The sequence below is a fragment of the Salmo trutta genome, chromosome 6 (assembly GCF_901001165.1).
Source record: "Salmo trutta chromosome 6, fSalTru1.1, whole genome shotgun sequence".
Lineage (NCBI taxonomy): Eukaryota > Metazoa > Chordata > Actinopteri > Salmoniformes > Salmonidae > Salmo > Salmo trutta.
This window is the reverse complement of record NC_042962.1, coordinates 21,051,897-21,073,576: the sequence shown is the minus strand read 5'-3', so window position 1 is coordinate 21,073,576 and position 21,680 is coordinate 21,051,897. Positions and strand designations below refer to the sequence as shown.

General features: G+C 43.9%; 1 protein-coding gene across 2 annotated transcripts in view; it reads right to left on the bottom strand.

Annotated features, from left to right (window-relative positions):
- The window catches only part of LOC115195639 (TGF-beta receptor type-1), a 62,114-nt gene extending 41,470 nt beyond the window's left edge, over window positions 1-20,644 (bottom strand). The window contains exon 1 of one of the 2 annotated variants that reach the window (XM_029755716.1): window positions 20,512-20,644. In XM_029755716.1, the coding sequence (XP_029611576.1) occupies window positions 20,512-20,581 (70 nt within the window). In that variant the 5' untranslated portion in view covers window positions 20,582-20,644. The remainder of the gene's footprint in view (window positions 1-20,511) is intronic. The other variant, XM_029755715.1, reaches the window with a different exon arrangement.
- Between the last annotated feature and the right edge of the window lie 1,036 nt (window positions 20,645-21,680).

The window sequence follows — 21,680 nt, the reverse complement described above, 5'->3', positions numbered from 1 at the left end:
GCTTCTTTGAAGATGATCTAAACAGGAACCAGAGTAGTTGTGTCGTCAGAACTAAACTCTCTCTTCCAGCTAATAAGAGTGAGCGGCTGTGGCCTTCCAGTCCCTACAAGGGAACAAGAAGGTGGTGTAAAAACTAACACACAGGCCTGTTTGTGCTGAGGCCAGGGGGACAGTTCCAGCAGGGGGTGGGGGGGGTAGGAGCCTACATTGAAGAGGGATGAGATGGCTCTTTCACTCAGCTGGCCTGACTTGGGCTAGGACAAGGGAAGGAAACCAACAATACTGTGTGAGGAATGAGGGACATCTCATCCGGCGCTCGCTGACCCAGAAGGGAATGAGAGAGAAACAGGGGGGGGAAGCGGGGGAGAGAGAGGAGAGGCAAACTGACAGAACCTCAATGTGGAGGAGAAAAGGGGGAGAGGAGAGGTCAGCAGTACAGAACACAACACACACCGGTTCCAGAGCAGAGAGAGAAAGGAGAGTTGGAAGAGGGCCTCTGCACAATCCACCTGACTGGCTGAGCTAGGGAGTGAAGGAGAGAAGAGCGAGAGAACAAGAACGCAAGAGCAAGAGAGGGAGAGGCCAGAAGAGTGCAAATATGTAAATACACGTTCCGTCACTGAGCCCCTGCTAGCATAGAGGCGGTGCCAAGAGAATGCTTTCTGGCACAGGGTTGGAGCACAGACGATGAAGGGGGGCCAGGACTTGAGGAGAAGAGAAGGGCGTTTTCAGTCATCAGACTCCAGTGGAGGCTCATCCTAACGCAAGGGGAGGAGAGAAAGAAGTGAGCAGGGAGTCAGAGAGGCTGATGTCTGGAGCGAGGCTGCCCTGGCCTGTGTCGCCCCGCCACGTTACCACACACAACACACAACACACAACACACAACACACAACACACAACACACACGCTTAGTGCCCAGAGAGCCCCAGCCTTTAATCTATTAAACACAAGACCATCCACATGCATGCCGTTACCAGGCAACGCACGAACAATGCATAGCTGTCAGTAAGCAGTTAGGGGGCTAAAATCCCCCTCCCCTCTTGTAACAGAGAAACAGAAGCAAGAGGTGTGAACAAATAGGCTAGATCTAGCGACAGCCAGGGCGCTCGAGTCAATACTTGAGCAGGGGGCATGAAATGAATTTGGTGTAATCTGCATCGAGAGTTCCGACGCATTTACAATTGCACCGAGGCCAGGATTTAATATCCCATTCCAATTGGTTAAACAATTTTGTCAGTAGCAGCAGCGTGTGCATCTAGTGTATCAAAACAATATGCAAATGAACCAGCAGAACAACAGTGAGAAACAGATGATGGCTGATCAGTAGAGAAGGTACGTTCTTCCTTGTTTTTCCCCCTTCGTTCCGTCTCCCATGGCGCATTAACCCGCCTTCAGGAACCGCCGGTTAAAAGACAAGCGCTGCTAATCATTACCTGAGGCAGCAGCAAGCAGACAGCTTGGGCATTACCACTCACATCTGGGCTGATGAGTAATTCACCCTACTACCCGACAAAATCAATGAATATATTACATCAGTCTGACAACCCCTTGTCTAAAGTACCAACCAAAAGATAACTGCTAAGTGTGAATGTGCTGATGGCAGAAACATGCTGCATAGCATGAGTGCACCGCATGACTAAGCTCAGGACTTGTACAATATAGTACAGAGGAGTGGCCAGCCTCCCTGCACATAGCCTCACTAGCCAGATTGTCACTAGTGCACTTAAATGGATTCCAGACAGGTTTGAAATTCAGGGTAGACCTGAGCATTCTACCCCTTCCTCCCCCCTCCTTCCTCCCCCCTCTCTAAAAGGTCCCCTTGTTTTCCCAGACTGCTGTTAAAAATGACCTGTTGGCATCAGGCCAGGAACAGTGGATCCATACAGCTCCAAATCCTCCACTCCTCCCCCTCCACTCCGCTGCCCCTCCATTCTCCCTGCCTTCCTGGACTGCATGTTGATTAGACATGGGCTAGCACACATAACAGCCAGGCACCGAGGGTACAGACTAGAAGCTCTGTATTCAAAAGATCCTGACCAGCAATGCTGCACCTGACCCATGCATACTGATGAGTGTTCCTATATGGGATTAAATGAAGGCGAGGACTACCAACATGTATCCCAGTAAGACTAGCTGTCGCCACTGATGTTGGCTAATGGGGATCCTAATATATTACAAATAAAAAAACCTGGCTTGTGTGGTCTCAATAACAACCTACAGAAACAAAATGTGTTCAAACAGTTGGGGTTTTAACACAACCCCATTCGCTAGGTGTTTGATGGATTCTCTAGGTGAGCTAGGCTGGAGTAGTAGCAGTGGAGCACCCATTGAGGCGTGATGGCGCGTTGCTTTACGAGTCAGCCCGCAGCCTGCCTTCGAGATCAGGGACACTGTGTACCGGCCAAGGCACGTCACACCTAATCTCTTATTGATGGTTTCAGCAGAGGATATTTTGTCTAGTGGAAATGTAGATTTGCTCACTTCTACTTTCCCAAGAAGGGAGAGAGCCTCTGGTCCTGGGTGGAGAAGAAACCTGATGTATCAGCAGCATACACTTCGAGAGGGAGCTGACCCACTGTCTCTACTCTGTTAACTACTAGGTAGAGGGAACAACAGTCATCCCCCATGCCTAAACCCGCTAAAGCGACCGAACCAGACCATAGGCAGGTGGACAGTGTAGGAGACTTAAGGCTAAAGCATGCTGCCCTTGACCCAGAGAGAGACAGTGGCTGGATACAGGCTGCCTGAGACATTAGGGTGAAAAGTAAACAAAGTTGCCCCCAGCCCACGGGGGAAAGTAAGAAGAGAGAGAGAGAGGGATGATAAATGAGGGTAGGGGGTATATTTGGGTAGGCTGGCATAGTCACATCAGTGCTGAAGGGTGCGGCCAAAATGGTTTTGGGGAGGACTGCTGCCTGAGCCCCAAAGCCAAGAGACTATTTTTGGACAGGGGTCAGCAAAGTGAGAAGTCTACAGAGTGCCGAACACCACCGCCCAAATAAAGTGGACAGATGACATGAACATCCAAAAGGGCACAGAGGTCCACACGCAGCCACAAGTGGGCCATCAACAGGGTCTAAAACTAACTTTTGGTCCATCAGCCACTGTGGCAGGTAGATTTAATAAATCTACCAGTCACAAACAGGCTATATAGGAGTCATAGTTTTGACTTTGTGCAAATAGTTTACTAGCTATGAAACAAAATGTCAGAAATACTGCAGCATTTATTTAGCTATAAACGAGATCATACTTGACAATTTTTTTTCTCACAAATGAGTGAAATGCTCGCACTGTGGAGCCCTGACCACCGGACAACAGTTTTGTAAAGTACTTTAAAATATTTTTACTTAAGTCGTTTTTTTTGGGGGGGGGGGGGGGGGGTTTGTGTACTTCACTAATTATATATATATATATATATATATAACTATTTTCACTTCACTACATTCCTTAAGAAAATATTGTACTTTTTACTCTATACCTTTTCCTTGACACCCAAAAGTACGCTACATTTTTAATGCTTAGCAGGACAGGAAAATAGTCAAATTCACACACTTATCAACCGAACATCCCTGGTCATCTCTACTGCCTCTGATCTGGCAGACTCGCTTAACACACATGCTTCATTTGTAAATGATGTCTGAATGTTGGAGTGTGCCTGTGTCTATCTGTAAATTTAAAAAACAAGAAAATGGTACCATCTGGTTTGCTTAATATAAGGAATTTCAAATGATTTATACTTTACTTTTGATAGTTAAGTATATTTTAAACCAAATACTTTTACTCAAGTAGAATTTTACTGGGTGACTTTTACTTTAGTCATTTTCTGTTAAGGTATCTTCACTTTTACTCAAGTATGACAGTTGGGTACTTTTTACACCACTGCCTGCCAATATGGCTGGTGAAAGACATCTTACCCGCATTTAAATTTTAAGCCCTGGCTTCCTACCACCGAATACCAGCAAGGAACAGCAACACGGCTGATAGGTAGCCAGCGACTGACAAATGGCCAACCCCAAAAACAATGGAGTGAAATAAAATAACATCTTCTACAGGGTTTCCCAAACTCGGTCCTCATGATCCCAAGGAGTGTAGGTTTTGGTTTTTGCTAGGAATGCACGATATATCAGTGAGCATATCGGAATAGGCCAATATTAACTCAAAATTCCAACATTGGCCTGATGTCTAGTTCAACGCCGATGTGCAAATCCGATGTTAAAGCTGACGTGCATACTTATATAACCTAACTAGATGACGCCACGAAAACTACAGCTCTACACAGAACAAAAGCTGAAAAATACGAAGCACACACTTCCAACAACTAAACAAGTTCCAAGTCGAGCAGTTATTTGAAAGAGTAAGAACATTTCAGCGAGACAACACAAAGGCGAAATCCATTGTCCGCAAGATAATGGAATTCATTGCCCTTGAAAATCAACAGGCCTCTGTCGTGGATGATGTTGGCTTTTGCCGACTGGTTGGGCCCGGTACATACCATTTTTCAGATGTTGCCCTACCAGAGATACACAGTATTGTTGAAACGTACATCTATAAGCTACTTGCTATGGGCGTCACTGCTATCAGCTTCACGACTGACATTTGGACCAGCGATGTCTGACAGCACAGAGGATTTTGTACTGAGATTTTGTACTGAGGAAAGCCGTATTGCATGCTCAAGAATGTGCTGGTTCTCATACCACTGCTGTCATTTCAATGGCATGAGAACATGTTTGAAACATGAACAAACTCCTAGCTCCATTCGAACAACTGACTCGAGAAATAAGCTAATCAACTGCATCTGCAGCAGACGTGATATCCCGTCATGGCATTGAAATGCCTGCTCAACAAAACTGCCAACCCAGACCGTGGGGTTAAAACTTAAAAATACTCGAGGCTGTGAACAAGCGATTCGGTGGCACTCTGAGCCTCTTTACAGTGTCGCCACCATGCTTGATGCTAGGTACAAGGACCGCTACTTCGATGCAGACAAGAAACAGGGTTTACGTGAAATGTTACATACACAGTTGGACAAGAATGACAAGATGGACACGGACACAGTGACAGTGCGCACCGAGAAAGAGAGGCCACAGACAGACCAGAAACTTCATTACTTGACATGTATGACGAAATCCTGGTTGAGAATGAAACGACTGAACAACAAAACAGCACAGCAAGTAAGTGAAAGATATAGGTTTTGATTATGTTTTACTGGTAATGGGGACATACGTAAATGCCAACAAAATACCTTTTTGGTCAGTGTGGTGCGTGTGTGTAACCTGTATTTAACTAGGCAAGTCCGTTAAGAACAAATTCTTATTGGCAATGACCGCCTACCCCGGCCAAACCAGGACGATGCTAGGCCAATTGTGTGCCGCCCTATGGGACTGACAATCACGGCCGGATGCAAAACAGCCTGCATTCGAACCAGGGACTGTAGTGACGCTTCTTGCACTGAGATGCAATGCCTTAAGACACACATGGACGCAGCAGTCTAACTATTTAACTGTACTAGAATTCTTATATCGGTATCGTTTTTTTTTGGCAAGGCAAATATCGGAATCGGCCAAAAATGTAATATCGGCGCATCCCTAGTTTCTGCCCTAGCACTAAACAGCAGATTCAAATAACCAACAAATCATAAATTCCAGATAAAGTTGAAAATGTGGCAAGTTAATCCTATTTCACACTGATAAGGGTCCATACTTGTCAGCGAGCCGCAGGGGGTTAACTTGTTTCGGAGGGCAACTCAACATATTTATGAATGACATGTGGTCATCAAGAACCCCCCCCCCCACCAATACATTTTTGCAACAAAGACCTTTGCAAATTACACTGGCATTTTGGAGAGCCTTATGAGGAGTCATTGAAGTCCTCCAACGCCTCCAATTAACTTAATTCCATATAGGCCTAGCACAATCTGATTACGACTAAATAAGCTATTTTTTAACAGTATTAGGGGGAGGGGAGTTTGCCAAGACCAGGCTTCAAGTGCCTGCTGCACCGACAAGCCCCCAGAGAAGCTTCAAATGAAAAGGACAGTAGAAAGTTTAATCTAATACACGGTGCACAGCAAAAAGCGAGTCAAAAGACAACCGCTTCATATTTCAGAAATCAATGGCAATTGGATTTCACATCTTCTGAGACCTCTAATGAAGTAATTGAATTATCTTGCACTCAACAGCAGAGGGGACAGTTCAATGGGTATGCAGCAGCAAAGAGAGAGAGAGCAGAGGAGATAAGAAAGCGTTTTAGTATGTTTGCGAGCATAAAGTGGTGGGTCTTTGGTGACCATTGTATAAAGGCAGATTGACTTTATCTGCAAATTGCAAAGCAGTTTGTCAGCATTTCCTTCAGTCATTAAAGCGCAGTAAGATGTACTGTCATGAGACTAAACAAATTAGAGAACTATAACTCACGTAGAAAAAGGTAATCTTGCGCTTATGGAATATTATTTCTTGACAGATGCAGTATATCATGTAAATCAAGAGCTATTGGAATGTGAACATGGGATGTCACTGGTTACATTTTTGTCGATGGTCCACTAATGACATGCAGCCCATCTTCCAGATTGTGGCTTTAACTCTCTTAGGAAATTCTCTTCAAGTCAGCCTAGCCTGTAATTACTGAGGTTCTTGTACTAATGCCCTTTTTTTATTATTATTCTCAGGGTTCTCTTGACAATCCACTGTCAGCTTTCTGCGTCATCGGCTCCGACTAGGGCTGTGGCAGTCAAGACATTTTTTCAGCTGGTTATTGTCATGCAAAAGACATTAATTAACAAACAAGTTTAGCATCTCCAGGCATACAAGCCTGTCAGGTCTAAAGAAACCTTATGACAATATTTATTTTTTTAGAAAAACATATCAGTTGGCCTACTGTATGTTATCTGGCTATACTCCATGACATAGGATTATTTATTTGACTGACAAGATATGCTGATAAAGTATATTGTCATAGTAAGAAGAATAGCATTCAATTTAGCTGAATAAAATAAAAAAGGATATCTTTCCCATTCCGGACCGAGCGTGCGCACATATGAAGTGGATATGTTGAGCGTAAAAGGGACATTTTAGAAAGTTCATATATGCTAGATTTAAAGTTATTATGCAACTTTAGTTGGGAATGATAAAAAAAATAAAAATACATTTAAAAAGTCTTACAAGCTAGAACATGCAAATGCCTGTTAGACTTTGAAACAACATCCAAAAGACCATATTTTACACTTCGTTTCAACCTGTTGAACTTCTTTCGTCAACCTGATCATCACAGTGAGGTGAGTTTTAAAAGCACTATACTGTTTTGATAAGAGTTTGATTTGATTTTCAATTGCATTTGCATTGATGTCAGAGTGGTTCGAGGGACAATAGAGCCCTGAGTACCAGGCCATTAGGACCTGAAGGTCATAAGCAAGTTGAGTACTACCAAAGCATGTTCGGAGTGCATAAAAAGGAGATTACTGTGAAGTAATATGGTCACCACGACAGCCCTAGCTCCGACCAACCTGGACAATGGCCCTCTGCTGCGGAGAGCACCCAGAACAAATCTGCCTATCAGGATAAACACTGAAGTTATGCATAGCCTACTTTACTTCAGCTCACTATTCTTGAAACATTTTTCACCTGGGGCAGAGAATTCTCTCCTGCTAATGAGTGTCATAACTACAAGGAGATTCAGCGATGTTTAGAGACCTAAAAAAAGAAAAGAGAAGATTACAGGCAGAAGAGTTTCTTTGCATGGGAGATTAAGCTCCAATCAAATGGAACTGAAGCACTGGCCTTTTGAGCTCACAATCCTTAAGCACTTTGAAATACAAATGTCTTCTACATGCCGGTGAGAAAGGAGACGGTCATTTCACCACAAAGCATCTAGGCTATATTTTGTGGCGGAATCATAGCAAAAGCACTTGACACTAGATGCTTGAATAGAACGGCATTGGATTTTGAAGTGTCTACAGGTGACGATTAAACGCATCTCCTGTAAAAGATCATTTGAACCATATTTACTGTGTGCAAAGCTAAGTCAAGTAGCCCATATGCATTTGGAATACTGGACTGCGCCCCCCGCAGTCGTCGTACTGTACGGAGGGAAGCGCAAGGTGTTTGGTTTTAGGGCGCCCTTTACTTCCTCCTTCAAATAAATAATTAGGCTACACTAATTACTCTCCCTGGTGTACTGGCGTGGGTTAAAACAGAAGCAAACGTATAGTCTTTGCACAAATGTAGTTCCATATCTTCAAGTTAATCATCAGCCAAATGACCGAGGTCACAGAAAATAATAATAATTATACATACATACATACATACATACATACATACATACATACATACATACATACATACATACATACATACATACATACATACATTTCTCCTCACCCAACACCATGTGCTGCTGCTACAGGGAGGGTAGTGTTGCCTTGGCAACCAAAGACTTGATTTCTAAAACACTTTGCTTGATTCAACAAAGAGCAACAAAGTTTCATCACGTTGTAGAGTCCATGTAACAGCAGAAATGAACTCAAGCGCACAAATGCCCGGCTGTCTCTCTGCACTATGTAAAATTGTCTTAGTTGCTGCTGTTCCTTAAAAAACAAAAACACACACAGAGCTTAGCTTGTGGCTGGGGTAGTCTGTGTGCTTTGCCACCACCCAGCCAGCCTTGGGGTAGCCCAGCTCAAATCAAAATTGTATTTGTCACATGCTTCATAAACAACAGGTGTAGAGTAACAGTGAAATGCCTACTTACAGTTCCTTCCCAACAATGCAGAGAAAATTTGAAAAATAGTAAAAACACAATGAGTAAGGATAAATACACAGGGTACCAGCACCGAGTCGATGTGCAGCGGTACGAGGTAATTGAGGTAGATATGTACATATGGTCAGGGTAAAGTGACTATGCAACAGGATAGATAATAAATCAGTATCAACTCATTCCCTAGGCCAGGTGGAGAGGAGTGGCAGAGGGTGAGGAGGAGGGGTGTGGCACGAAGTCACGTGGGTCTATCATCAATGCAACCCCTCATTCCAGCTCGTGCTCACCTTCATGCGCAATCAAATTAATTACTCCAGTTTCCTGGCAACTGCATTCCCTGTACCCCTGCTGGCTTCCAGTACAGACTTACCTTGAAAAGTGGTGTGGCACAGCATGTAGGTATCACATGGAATAAAGGGTGCACGCACACACATCTGGCAAGAGTACACACAAAAAACACACACAGCATGTTCCCCTGCCCCCACTCATCTACTTAAAAATCAGCCAGTTTGTTCTTTCCCCTTATTCAGCGAACACGGCTCCCCAGAGTCATTTCCATAGGTCACAGCCTGCCCGATCCCCGGCCCCATCTCCATCACCTCCATTATGGCAGGGCCTTTGTCCAGAACAGATGTGGGGGATGGGTGAGGTGGACCGTCCTCTCAGACCATCCCCACACAGACCAGAACCTCCCTCTGCAGCCTCACGGACAAAAACACAGCTGTGTCTGGCTGCTTAAGCAGAAACAAAGCACAAGCTTAGGGTTTAGGACTCTCAAAAAGGAACTGGAAGCATTTAAGCACATCCCTTAGTTCTCTCAATTAGACCTATGGGTCACAACAAATGGGCCATATGATAATTTACTAATATCAAATCAAATTGTATTTGTCACATACACAAGGTTAGCAGATATTATTGCGAGTGTAGCGAAATGCTTGTGCTTCAAGTTCCAACAGTGCAGTAATATCTAACAATTTCCCAACAACTACCTAATGCAGACAAATCTGAAGGGGTGAACGAGAATATGTACATGTAAATATATGGATGAGCGATGGCCGAGCGGCATAGGCAAGGTGCCATAGATGGTATAAAATACAGTATATACACGTCATATGAGTAATGTAAGATATGTAAACATCAATGTGGCATTATTTAGAGTGCATTGTATAAAGTGACTAGAGATCCATTTATTAAAGTGGCCAGTGATTGGGTCTCAACGTAGGCCGCAGCCTCTGAGTTAGTGATGCCTGTTTAGCAGGCTGATGGCCTGGAGATAGAAGCTGTTTTTCAGTCTCTCGGTCCCAGCTTTACGCACCTGTACTGACCTCGCCTTCTGGATGGTAGCAGTGTGAACAGGCAGTGGCTCGGGTGGTTGATGTCCTTGATCTTTTTGGCCTTCCTGTGACATCAGGTGCTGTAGGTGTCAAGGAGGTAGGTAGTTTGCCCCCGGTGTTGCGTTGTGCAGACCGCACCACCCTTTGGAGAGCCTTGCGGTTGAGGGCAGTGCAGTTGCCGTACCAGGCTGTGATACAGCACGACAGGATGCTCTCGATTGTGCATCTGTAAAAGTTTGTCAGGGTTTTGGGTGACAAGACAAATTTCTTTAGCCTCCTGAGGATGACGAGGCGCTGTTGCGCCTTCACCACACTGTGTGTGAGTGGACCATTTCAGATTGTCTGATGTGTACGCCGAGGAACTTAAAACTCTCCACCGCTGTCCCTTCGATGTGGATAGGGGGGGTGCTTCCTCTCCTTTTTCCTGATGTCCACAATCATCTCCTTTGTTTTGTTGACGTTGAGGGAGGTTGTTCTCCTGACACCACATTCCAAGTGCACTCACCTCCTCCCTGTAGGCTGTCTCGTCGTTGTTGGTAATCAAGCCCACTACTGTGGTGTCATCTGCAAACTTGATGATTGAGTTGGAGGCGTACATGGCCACACAGTCGTGGGTGAACAGGGAGCACAGGAGGGGGCTGAGCACGCACTTTTGTGGGGCCCCAGTATTAAGGGTCAACGAAGCGGGGACGTTGTTTCCTACCTTCACCAACTGGGGACGGTCCGTAAGAAAGTCCCGGACCCAATTCCACAGGGCGGGGTTGAGACCTAGGGCCTCCAGCTTGATGATGAGCTTGAAGGGTACTATGGTGTTGAATGCTGAGCTGTAGTCAATTAACAGAATTCTGACAAAGGTATTCCTTTTGTCCAGATGGGATAAGGCAGTGTGATGGCGATTACGTCGTCTGTGGACCTGTTGGGGTGGTATGCAAACTGAAGTGGGTCTAGGGTGGCCGGTAAAGCGGAGGTGATATGATCCTTGACTAGAGGTGAGTGCTACGAGGCGATGGTCATTTAGTTCAGTTCTCTTTGCCTTCTTGGGTACAGGAACAATGTTAGCCATCTTGAAGCATTTGGGGACAACAGACTTGGATAGGGAGCAATTGAACATGTCCGTAAACACACCAGTCAGCTGGTATGCGCATGCTTTGAGGACGCGGCTTGGGATGCCGTCTGGGTCAGCAGCCTTGCGAGGGTGAACACGTTTAAAATGTTTTACACACGTCAGCCAAGGAGAGGGGTGGGGCGCAGTCCTTGTTAGCCGGCCGCGGCGGTGGCACTGTATTGTCCTTAAAGTGGGCAAAGAAGGTGTTTAGTTTGTCTGGAGGCATGACGTGTCCGTGACGTGGCTGGATTTACTTTTGTAGTCCGTGATTTCCTGTAGACCGAGCCACATACGTCTTGTGTCTGAGCTGTTGAATTGCGACTCCACCTCTTCTCTGTACTGGCATTTCGCTTGTTTGATTGCCTTGGAGGGAATAGCTACACTGTTAATATTCAGACATATTCGCAGACCTCTATCCATGTTTAAATGCGGTGGATCGCGCTTTCAGTTTTGCGCAAATGCCGCCATCCATCCAGAGTTTCTGGTTAGGGTAGGTTTTAATAGTCAGAGTGGGTATTATGTACAAAGCATATGATTAGCGACTAATGGTGTAATCAGAACAGCGTACAGGAATTCAAGTCCTTTTGCTCACCCGATCTAGAATTCCGTACAACCAAGTGCCGCCCATTTTACCTACCAAGAGAATTCTCATCAGTCACAGCTGTGTACATTCCCCCTCAAGTAGACACCAAGATGGCCATCCAAGAACTTCACTGGACTATATGCAAAGTGGAAACCATACAGTGAGAGAAAAAAGTATTTGATCCCCTGCTGAATTTGTACGTTTGCCCACTGACAAAGAAATGATCAGTCTATAATTTTAATGGTAGGTTTATTTGAACAGTGAGAGACAGAATAACAACAACAAAAAATACAGAAAAACGCATGTCAAAAATGTTATAAATTGATTCGCATTTTAATGAGGGAAATAAGTATTTGACCCCTCTGCAAACATGACTTAGAACTTGGTGGCAAAACCCTTGTTGACAATCACAGAGGTCAGACGTTTCTTGTAGTTGGCCACCAGGTTCGCACACATCTCAGGAGGGATTTTGTCCCACTCCTCTTTGCAGATCTTCTCCGAGTCATTTAAGGTTTCGAGGCTGACGTTTGGCAACTCGAACATTCAGCTCCCTCCACAGATTTTCTATGGGATTAAGGTCTGGAAACTGGCAAGGCCACTCCAGGACCTTAATGTGCTTCTTCTTGAGCCACTCCTTTGTTGCCTTGGCCGTGTGTTTTGGGTAATTGTCATGCTGGAATAGCCATCCACGACCCATTTTCAATGCCCTGGCTGAGGGAAGGAGGTTCTCACCCAAGACTTGACGGTATATGGCCCCGTCCATCGTCCCTTTGATGCGGTGAAGTTGTCCTGTCCCCTTAGCAGAAAAACACCCCCAAAGCATAATGTTTCCACCTCCATATTTGACGGTGGGGATGGTGTTTTTGGGGTCATAGGCAGCATTCCTCCTCCTCCAAACACAGCGAGTTGAGTTGATGCCAAAGAGCTCCATTTTGGTATCATCTGACCACAACACTTTCACCCAGTTGTCCTCTGAATCATTCAGATGTTCATTGGCAAACTTCAGACGGGCATGTATATGTGCTTTCTTGAGCAGGGGGACCTTGCGGGCGCTGCAGGATTTCAGTCCTTCACGGCTTAGTGTTTAACCAATTGTTTTCTTGGTGACTATGGTCCCAGCTGCCTTGAGATCATTGACAAGATCCTCCCGTGTAGTTCTGGGCTGATTCCTCACCGTTCTCATGATCATTGCAACTCCACGAGGTGAGATCTTGCATGGAGCCCCAGGCCGAGGGAGATTGACAGTTCTTTTGTGTTTCTTCCATTTGCGAATAATCGCAGCAAATGTTGTCACCTTCTCATCAAGCTGCTTGGCGATGGTCTTGTAGCCCATTCCAGCCTTGTGTAGGTCTACAATCTTGTCCCTGACATCCTTGGAGAGCTCTTTGGTCTTGGCCATGGTGGAGAGTTTGGAATCTGATTGATTGATTGCTTCTGTGGACAGGTGTCTTTTATACAGGTAACAAAATGAGATTAGGAGCACTGCCTTTAACCTGTTAGGGTATAGGGGGCAGTATTGAGAATTTTTTGAAAAAAGATGTGCCCATTTTTAAATGCCTCCTACACCTACCCAGTAACTACAATATGCATATACTTATTATATATGGATAGAAAACACCCTAAAGTTTCAAAAACTGTTTGAATGGTGTCTGTGAGTATAACAGAACTCATTTGGCAGGCAAAACCCTGAGACAGATTCTGACAGGAAGTGGATACCTGATGTGTTGAATTGACTTTGAGCCTATGCCATTGAAAAACAAAGGGGGTGAATTATATTCTGGCACTTCCTATTGCTTCCACAAGATGTCCCCAGCCTTTACAAAGTGTTTTGAGTGTTCTACAGTGAGATCTGACCGAATAAGAGCCATGGAACGTGATGGTCCATCATTCACCCTGGCGCGCGATTTGATGGTGGGTACTCTCATTCCGAAACGTTTTAAAAGAAAACCCAATGGTCCGCCTTGAATTTTATTCATGTTCTGGTTAAAAAAGGCCCTAATGATTTATGCGATACAACGTTTGACATGTTTGAACGAACGGAAATATATTTTTTCCGTTCTTGAAGTGAAGTGAAGTCCGGCTGGCTTAGATCATGCGCTACAACACGGAGGTTTTTCGACATAAATGATGAGCTTTTTTGAACAAAAATACATTCGTTATGGACCTGGGACTCTTTGGAAGTGACATCTGATGAAGAGAATCAAAGGTAATGGATTATTTATATAGTATTTTCGATTTTAGATTCCTCCAACATGGCGGTTAGTCTGTATCGCGATGCGTATTTGTCTGGCGCAGTGCTCAGATTATTGCAAAGTGTGATCTCCCAGTAAGGTTAATTTAAAATCTGACAAGTCCATTGCGTTCAAGAGATGTAAATCTATAATTCTTTGAATGACAATATAATATTTTAGCAATGTTTTCTAATATTAATTAATTATTTTGTCGTCATGACTTGACTGCCGGTATTGGAGGGAAACGATTTCCTGAACATCAACGCCATAGTAAAACACTGTTTTTAGATATAAATATGAACTTGATAGAACTAAAAATGCATGCATTGTCTAACAAAATGTCCTAGGAGTGTCATCTGATGGAGATTGTAAAAGGTTAGTGCATAATTTTAGCTGATTGTATGGTTTTGGTGAGGCATGTCTTTGAATCGACAATGCATTGCACACAGCTATTGTCAATGTACTCTCCTAACATAACCTAACTTTATGCTTTCCCCGTAAAACCTTTTTGAAATCGGTAAACGTGGTTAGATTAAGAAGATGTTTATCTTTCAAAGGCTGTAAGTTAGTTGTATGTTTGAGAAATTTGAATTTGTACATTTATTTGGTTTCAAATTTGCCGCTCTTGAAATGCACCTGCTGTTGATAGGGTGCGCCACAGGTGGCACGCTAACGTCCCAGGTAGCCTCAAGAAGTTAAGAGTGTCTCAGCTCGTTACCTGTATAAAAGACAACTGGGAGCCAGAAATCTTGCTGATTTAATGAGGGAAATAAGTATTTGACCCTCTGTCAAATGCAAATCAATTTATGACATTATTGACATGCGTTTTTCTGAATTTTTTTGTTGTTATTCTGTCTCTCACTGTTCAAATAAACCTACCATTAAAATTATAGACTGATCATTTCTTTGTCAGTGGGCAAACGTACAAAATCAGCAGGGGATCAAATACTTTTCCCCCCCTCACTGTACATCCTGAGGCTGCATTTATTGTAGCTGGGGATTTTAACAAAGCAAATTTGAGAAGTCTACCTAAATTATTTCAGTATGTTGATTGCGCAAGCACAAGCGCAATACCCTCGACCACTGCTACTCTTCCCAGAGAGGTGTTCATCTCTGTTGGCGCGATGCATGGAGAAGCTCGGTGGCTGACCTGATTCCGAAAACATATCCTGAGAGAGCTATGTTTCCATAAAACAGAGAATGTTACAATCTGATGTCTCTCTGGAAGGCAACCCTTGCTCAAATTGTCTACCTTGTTGTCAAGAGACTGGACATTGGCTAGTAGTATACTCGGGAGCGGTGTGCACGTCTACGGAGCCTGGCCAGGTGGCCGCTTCATCTGACCCTTCTGCGGCATCGTTGTTCTACATCGCCTACTGCAATTCGCTCCATTGTCCTGGGTGGTGGTCCGAACAGAGGATCCAACTCGGTCATATTCCTGGTCGTAATTTTGGTAAGTTGACGTTGCTCTTATATCCAATAGTTCTTCTCTGCTGTATGTAATAAGCATTAAGATTTCCTGGGGTAACAATGTAAGAAATAATACATTAAAAAAAACCACAAAATACTGCATAGTTTCCTAAGAACTCTTAGTAGGTTAGAACAGAAAGTCAAAATAAGAAGGCCAATGTCATTCTTCACAGGTGCATCGAGGGAGCAGTGAGTTTAAATACAGTTAACGGCCAATTCCCAGTGAGCAGACATTCAATATCAACATGGGGATGGCTGAACGAGTACTCTAATGAATATGCATCAGGTTGATTTAAGAGAAAGCGTCTCCCGTTGATGCCAGCTGTTCGGCAGAGACCTTCAGCTCCAACAGCTCAGATGCTCCACTGACTCTCTGGGATGTGACAGTCGGTTAGCAACGGATGTTTTCTCAAAAGAGCCCACAAAATACCTCAAGGTAGTTGGAACTGCATAATGAATAAGAAAAAAAACAATTGGCCTTGAATTAAATAAAAGAGCTCTGGATTAGATGGGTTTGTTGCTGCTGTGGTTTACTCAAATTGGTGACATTTAACAACTTGCAGGTATGGGCTATAAGTCTGAGCATGGAGCTTAAAGGCTTTAAATCGTAACCATAACATGACAGAAAAATACACAATTATCTAGTTTCATTAAGAGATCAGACGATGTCTTAAGTGTGTTTAAAAAGCATAATTGCTGCATAAAATGGATGACACTTATTCATCCGAACAATGTGTAAGAAAGGCGTACTTTTCAACTATCAATACTGCAATGGGTTTGTGGGAGACCATATATTGTACAATAGCCTACAACAGTGTTCAAGATATATATGCAAGCCTGCAAGGCCTCTTCACAGCCGTTTGAAAAGTCTGTTTGTGTATGCCTGGCCTGCCCATGGCATTTCTGCTGATGTTTGCCACTATCCTGACGTGTTAATTAGACTTTAGACAGGAAAGGAGCAATAAGAGTCGCACAGAGAGTACCAGTCAATGCTGAAGTGCTAACTTTTTCGCCCCTCTCTTTGCCGGAGGCTGTACTAATTGCTGGTGTGTCAGAGCACATGACTGAGTGTTCTTTATAAATACCCAGCGAACCAAGCTGCCTTGGAGGCACAGGGAGGAGTTGTAAACCTACCCTTCTGTTGCTGGCCATTAGGCTAACCAAATGGTTACTGCAGGGCAGAAACACAGACTGACAAAAGTTGAAGAAACCCTAAACAAAATAATTCTGCTACAACACTGCTAGTGGTGAGACAAGGCAGGTGAGGCAGATGAATATGATAAACATTGAACTACTCAGTGCCATGGAGCTACTGTACCATGTGGTTATGTACACCGTTAAACTTTTCCATTGGTTTTAATCCAGGACAGGGGGCCATTAATCATCTCGTAATCTTGTCAGGGAGTGTTCAAAAGCACTGATTCAAAGGGCTGTAGACCATACCTTTACTCAAATTGATCTCTCCATTAGTTTAAAAAAAGCGAGTTCATAGCAGGTAGGCTATCCAAACCGTGCGCCAGCTGAGGTGATTGAGAAGATTGAAGAGACGGCCAACTCCAGTCGTCTCATTGAGGGACCAACTGCTCCTCTGACGTCTCTTCCAAGCACACACATACGTCTCCTCCAAGCAGGAAAGTAGTTCAGGCTGTGTGGATGAGTGCAGTGCATGGCACGCCATTCCTCCATGATGGGCAGGAGTTTTATGGGCTAGATAGGGGCACGCAGTTCATACTGGGGGTGGGGGGGGGGGTCTTTTCTGCCCTTGAGAAAGGTACTTAGCCAAAATTGCTTCTAAAATATTCTCCAGATGAAAAGGATAATGACATAAAAGCAATGCATACAGCTGCTTGATACGAGTGTCTGTAGAGCAATTGGAAGAGAGAAAGGCAGCAACCGATTAATAGAGATTGCAAGAACATGTAGGCCTAAACTATTTCCAATGGAAAAGCCATTATTCAGTTTCTGTATTTGTGTGAGAAGAATGATCAATGTACTTCCTTCCTGGCAGAATTGCTAGAGCATTTTAACTGAGAAAGAATGCTCACAGCTCTCTCAACATTTATTCAAAACCTGTAAGCCTAAACACAGGCAATTGGAGGGATAAGAACAGAAAAACAACAAAACCAAAAGCCCAGCACATAATAGGTCTCTTTCTGTTCTTTAAAAAGCTACCATCCCCGCAGAATTCTTGATGCCACCGAAAGCGGGCCATTGGAATGCATCACTGCCCATGAAACCAATCACAGCTGGCAAAAATACAACTTCTCATATTAGTTTTGGTCCCTTAAGCCAGGACAACAGGCAGTTTGGGGTAATTCGGATGCTTCGGATTCCTCTGACCAAAAGGTAGCGTTACTGTATTCACCGTAACAAACACCCCTCTTTGACTAGTGGGGAGAGCTCACTGTTTGTGGGGCTTATAATCGTCCATAGAGGTTCAGAGAAGAGGGAAAGGGTCGCTCCAGTAGAAAAAGGTTATAGATGTGACTGAGCTTCAGAAGTCTTGCTCTGTGCCATTCGAAGCCTGGAGTTGATCCCCCACTTGATATTCTGATGCCACGTCAACATGGTAACACTGGCAGTTAGAGCTTTTGATGTGGTTTTATTTTCAGACATGGCACCCCAGAGATGTCACTTAAACTAAGCTGCACATCTTTTTATTTCCCAGACGAAAATGTGCTGTTTCCTTGCACCGTCTGCAGGGAGAAAGCAATGCAAGTTTTATGCAGATCCAAAATGGAAAAGGGGGCTCCAGCACACAGAATTCTGTGAGCGTGTTGAGCACCACGGGAGCTCTGTGCTGGACAGTAATGAGGTTTTCAAAAGGTCACCGGAGGACGCAAAGGTCAAACACCAGCTGTCTCCACAGATGATGTGAAATGAACTGCTTGTGACTAACGTCCCATCCAATGTAGCTAAAATAAAGGTGATGTTGTACTGAGTCTGTTTAGAGGTCCCATGATGTAAACAGCATGGGTAGGAGGACCAATCTAATTGACAATTGATCGATTATTGTCTGCCCTCTGTGTGTCATACATGTTACCGACAGCATGTATGATGAGCACTAGGCTACTATCCTCTACAAGCCGAAGAAAGGACATGTACAATTTGAGTGCGTGTATTTACATGAACTATTTCATATCTGGTCTGTCTTGAAGCTGTGAATTATTGATGACAGTAGTGACGGCATCAAATATTCTGGGGTGGGGAACTGAGGATTCACCCCCTATCTTACACAAAAACACTCCCACGAAATGCACAGATAGCCTAATGCTAAGCTTCTTATGGGTGTAGAAAAAACGAACAGAAGTCCAGCGCCTTCAATTCGAGTAAGTGGTGGTCAGCTCCTTTAGCCATGGGATTATATGCATCAAGGTTATTGATTTCATTACATTCTGATGCAAATGATCCTGCCTCGTTTCAGCTCCCATGTCACCGGAGCATGTCAATGTTATATCAAAAAGAGAGACAGATCCTCTGCAGGGCAACATATCAATTGAGTATTAATAACGTTATTTAAGGACACGGGATAAACGTATCGGAACCTTTTGCCTTAATGGGTCTCTTTACATTATCAAGATACACCACTGTGAGCTGAGATGTATTCATGCTTGCATCGACTCTCCCTCTATCCACACAAAGGAATGTCACACAAAGGAATATCGTGAGGTTCCGAAGCAGAGGAATTATTCTATATTCTTGTAAAACAATATATATAATTAAGTACGTTTGTGGTAATCACAGGTTCACTTTCATACAAATAACGGTTGTTTTTTCAACAAAGCATCGAAAACGACATTTAGGACGAAGGAACCGTGTCAAGTGTGAATGCACACTGTCAGCCATATAGCCGCCAAGAAATGTACAATAATCGACATTAGGTATATAGAAAGCATAGAAGGGGGGTCGAGTATTTGTTATTGTGAGTTAGCTCGCGATGTTCAAATGGTCGGCAAATGTTGCAAGACAGCTGCCCAGCACACTAGCTATAGTTGTTGCTTAGCTTGTCTAGAATTTCGCGCAAAATTCATACAACTGATCAGAAAAAATGTAATAGATTAGCTGTTACACATATTTGGTCAACTACGGTTACCTTATATTGGCTATCTTGGGGGGGGGGGGGGTCCGAGTAACGTTAATGTTGCCAGTTCAGCTCTCAGCAAAGCTCACACGAGAGCACAGACAAGTTTGTAAAAAATGAGCATGACTTTATTAAACAACCCCTTGCTCGGTCACTAGCGTTAGCTAGCTTGCTTTAACTGTCAACACCTTTGAAACCGTAGCTGTTTTACAAGAAAAGCATGAGTAACTCGCGAATTCATACCGTAGCAACAATAAAAGACTAGCTGAATAGATGGATTTATAACCAACCGGAAAGCTATAACGTTACTATAGCTAGGTGTCAAATTAAACAAAATCCATCTCCTCTGTTGACTGAACAGGTAGTTTGTAGATATCTAACGTCAATTCTCCCTCAAAATAGACCGCTAAGTTAGCTAACTTAGTAGCTGCGACTATTTAGCTACACGGACACAAATGCAAAACATAGCCTCATGGCAGGACTGTCCAGGCCATGGCTTTCTTCAGCGCGCAGTCCACTCCTCCGTCCGTGTCCAGCACGAGAAATTAACGATTAAGGACGATAACAAACAGCTGTGCAGGACGCCAACTTTGTATTTTCTCAAATGAGGAATACTACTACATAAAATCAGTCAAAGCTCGAACACCGCAGGTTGCAAATGACTTGACCGGAGTGTATCCCGCTTTGTTCATGGACTAAAGCCGAAAGCCCTTGGAGGTGCATGAGACTTTTAGCTATTTTCGCTCGCTCTTTCTCCACCCCCCCGCAGACATTCCCCTAAACAATAAACATTCCACTGACAGCGCAGCTTGCTTTGACCTGCGCCATCTTTGAAAAGAGTCTTTAGGCTGGCACTTCTTGAAACAAAGAGCAACAACCGACGCCCCGAAATCAAACTTCGTGGCCAGAACATATTGGAGGAAATAAATAGCTGTCAGGGCATAGCCTCGCTCACTTACCATCATTTTCTTGAATCCTAGTCCCAAAGAACAGGACTATTAACACGAGACAACGAGTTATTGCATCCATCGTGGTTGAGATTTACTCCAGACTGCCTGTCTCAACTTCTGTCGATAGTCCACGGTTGAGAAAAAACTGTCTGATTGGCCGGGACCGCTACCACACCCCGCCCAGACCATGCAAGCCTTCTCGTGTTGGTGGTAAACATTTACTGACGATTCACAGAATTCTCCATTTTATGTTTTATTTGCCACGGGGTTTTATTAAATCATTTCAAACTATTTCAATGAACCGATGCGGTGTAGTTTATACAAGCCTCTCGCATCAAGTTTTACAACTTGCTTGTCTTCATAGGCAAAAAGCACTTATGGTGAAATTAAAATGACTAAACCAGGCATACAGCAGGCTTTTTGTGTCAATTTGAGCAGGCATGAACATGTCATGAATAGACAGGGATGTGGCCAAGACTTAGAACTCAAACACTGACTTGGCAATCCACTCATGAAAACCATGTTGTTCATTAAAAAAAAAATACTATGACATTTGGATAATTGGAGTACATTCATGAATCATGCTCTATAATGGGTTTGAGCAATTAGTCCTGAGGACACACAAGAACTCTAGGGACAGATTTCTGAGAGATGATTTTTAACTCTTGTTATCTAAAAACATAATTGTGTACTCTACCAAAACAAGAAGCAAGCATTGTGCCAGTATGGACAGATCAGAGTCTATTATGTTTAATATTGAAGTAATCATTACTGCTATCTCTATGCAAATCCTGAAAAGCAAAAAATGCTTAACACTTTGGTGCTTTATGTGCATTCATTAGAACAGACTGAAGGAGGAAGCTGAAAATAAGCCTTGTGACTTCAGAAACCTTCGGCCTGAGAACATGTTACACTGTCACTGGAAACATATGCTCTCAAATGACATGAACAATGGGCCAACGTTGAGGGTGCTGTCCTCAAAGACAGTGACATTAGCGCTGGCCTCAGATGTGACTGGCTGTTTTTGTGTCTGGCTGGACACACCCACCCTTCACACACACACACAATATCAAGCCCCCCCCAACACACACTCTCACTCTGCACCCCTCTACTGGACAAAGCCCCTGACCTCCCCTCCCGTACCTGTGGTTGAAGAGTGATGATGGTCCTTTGTTTGA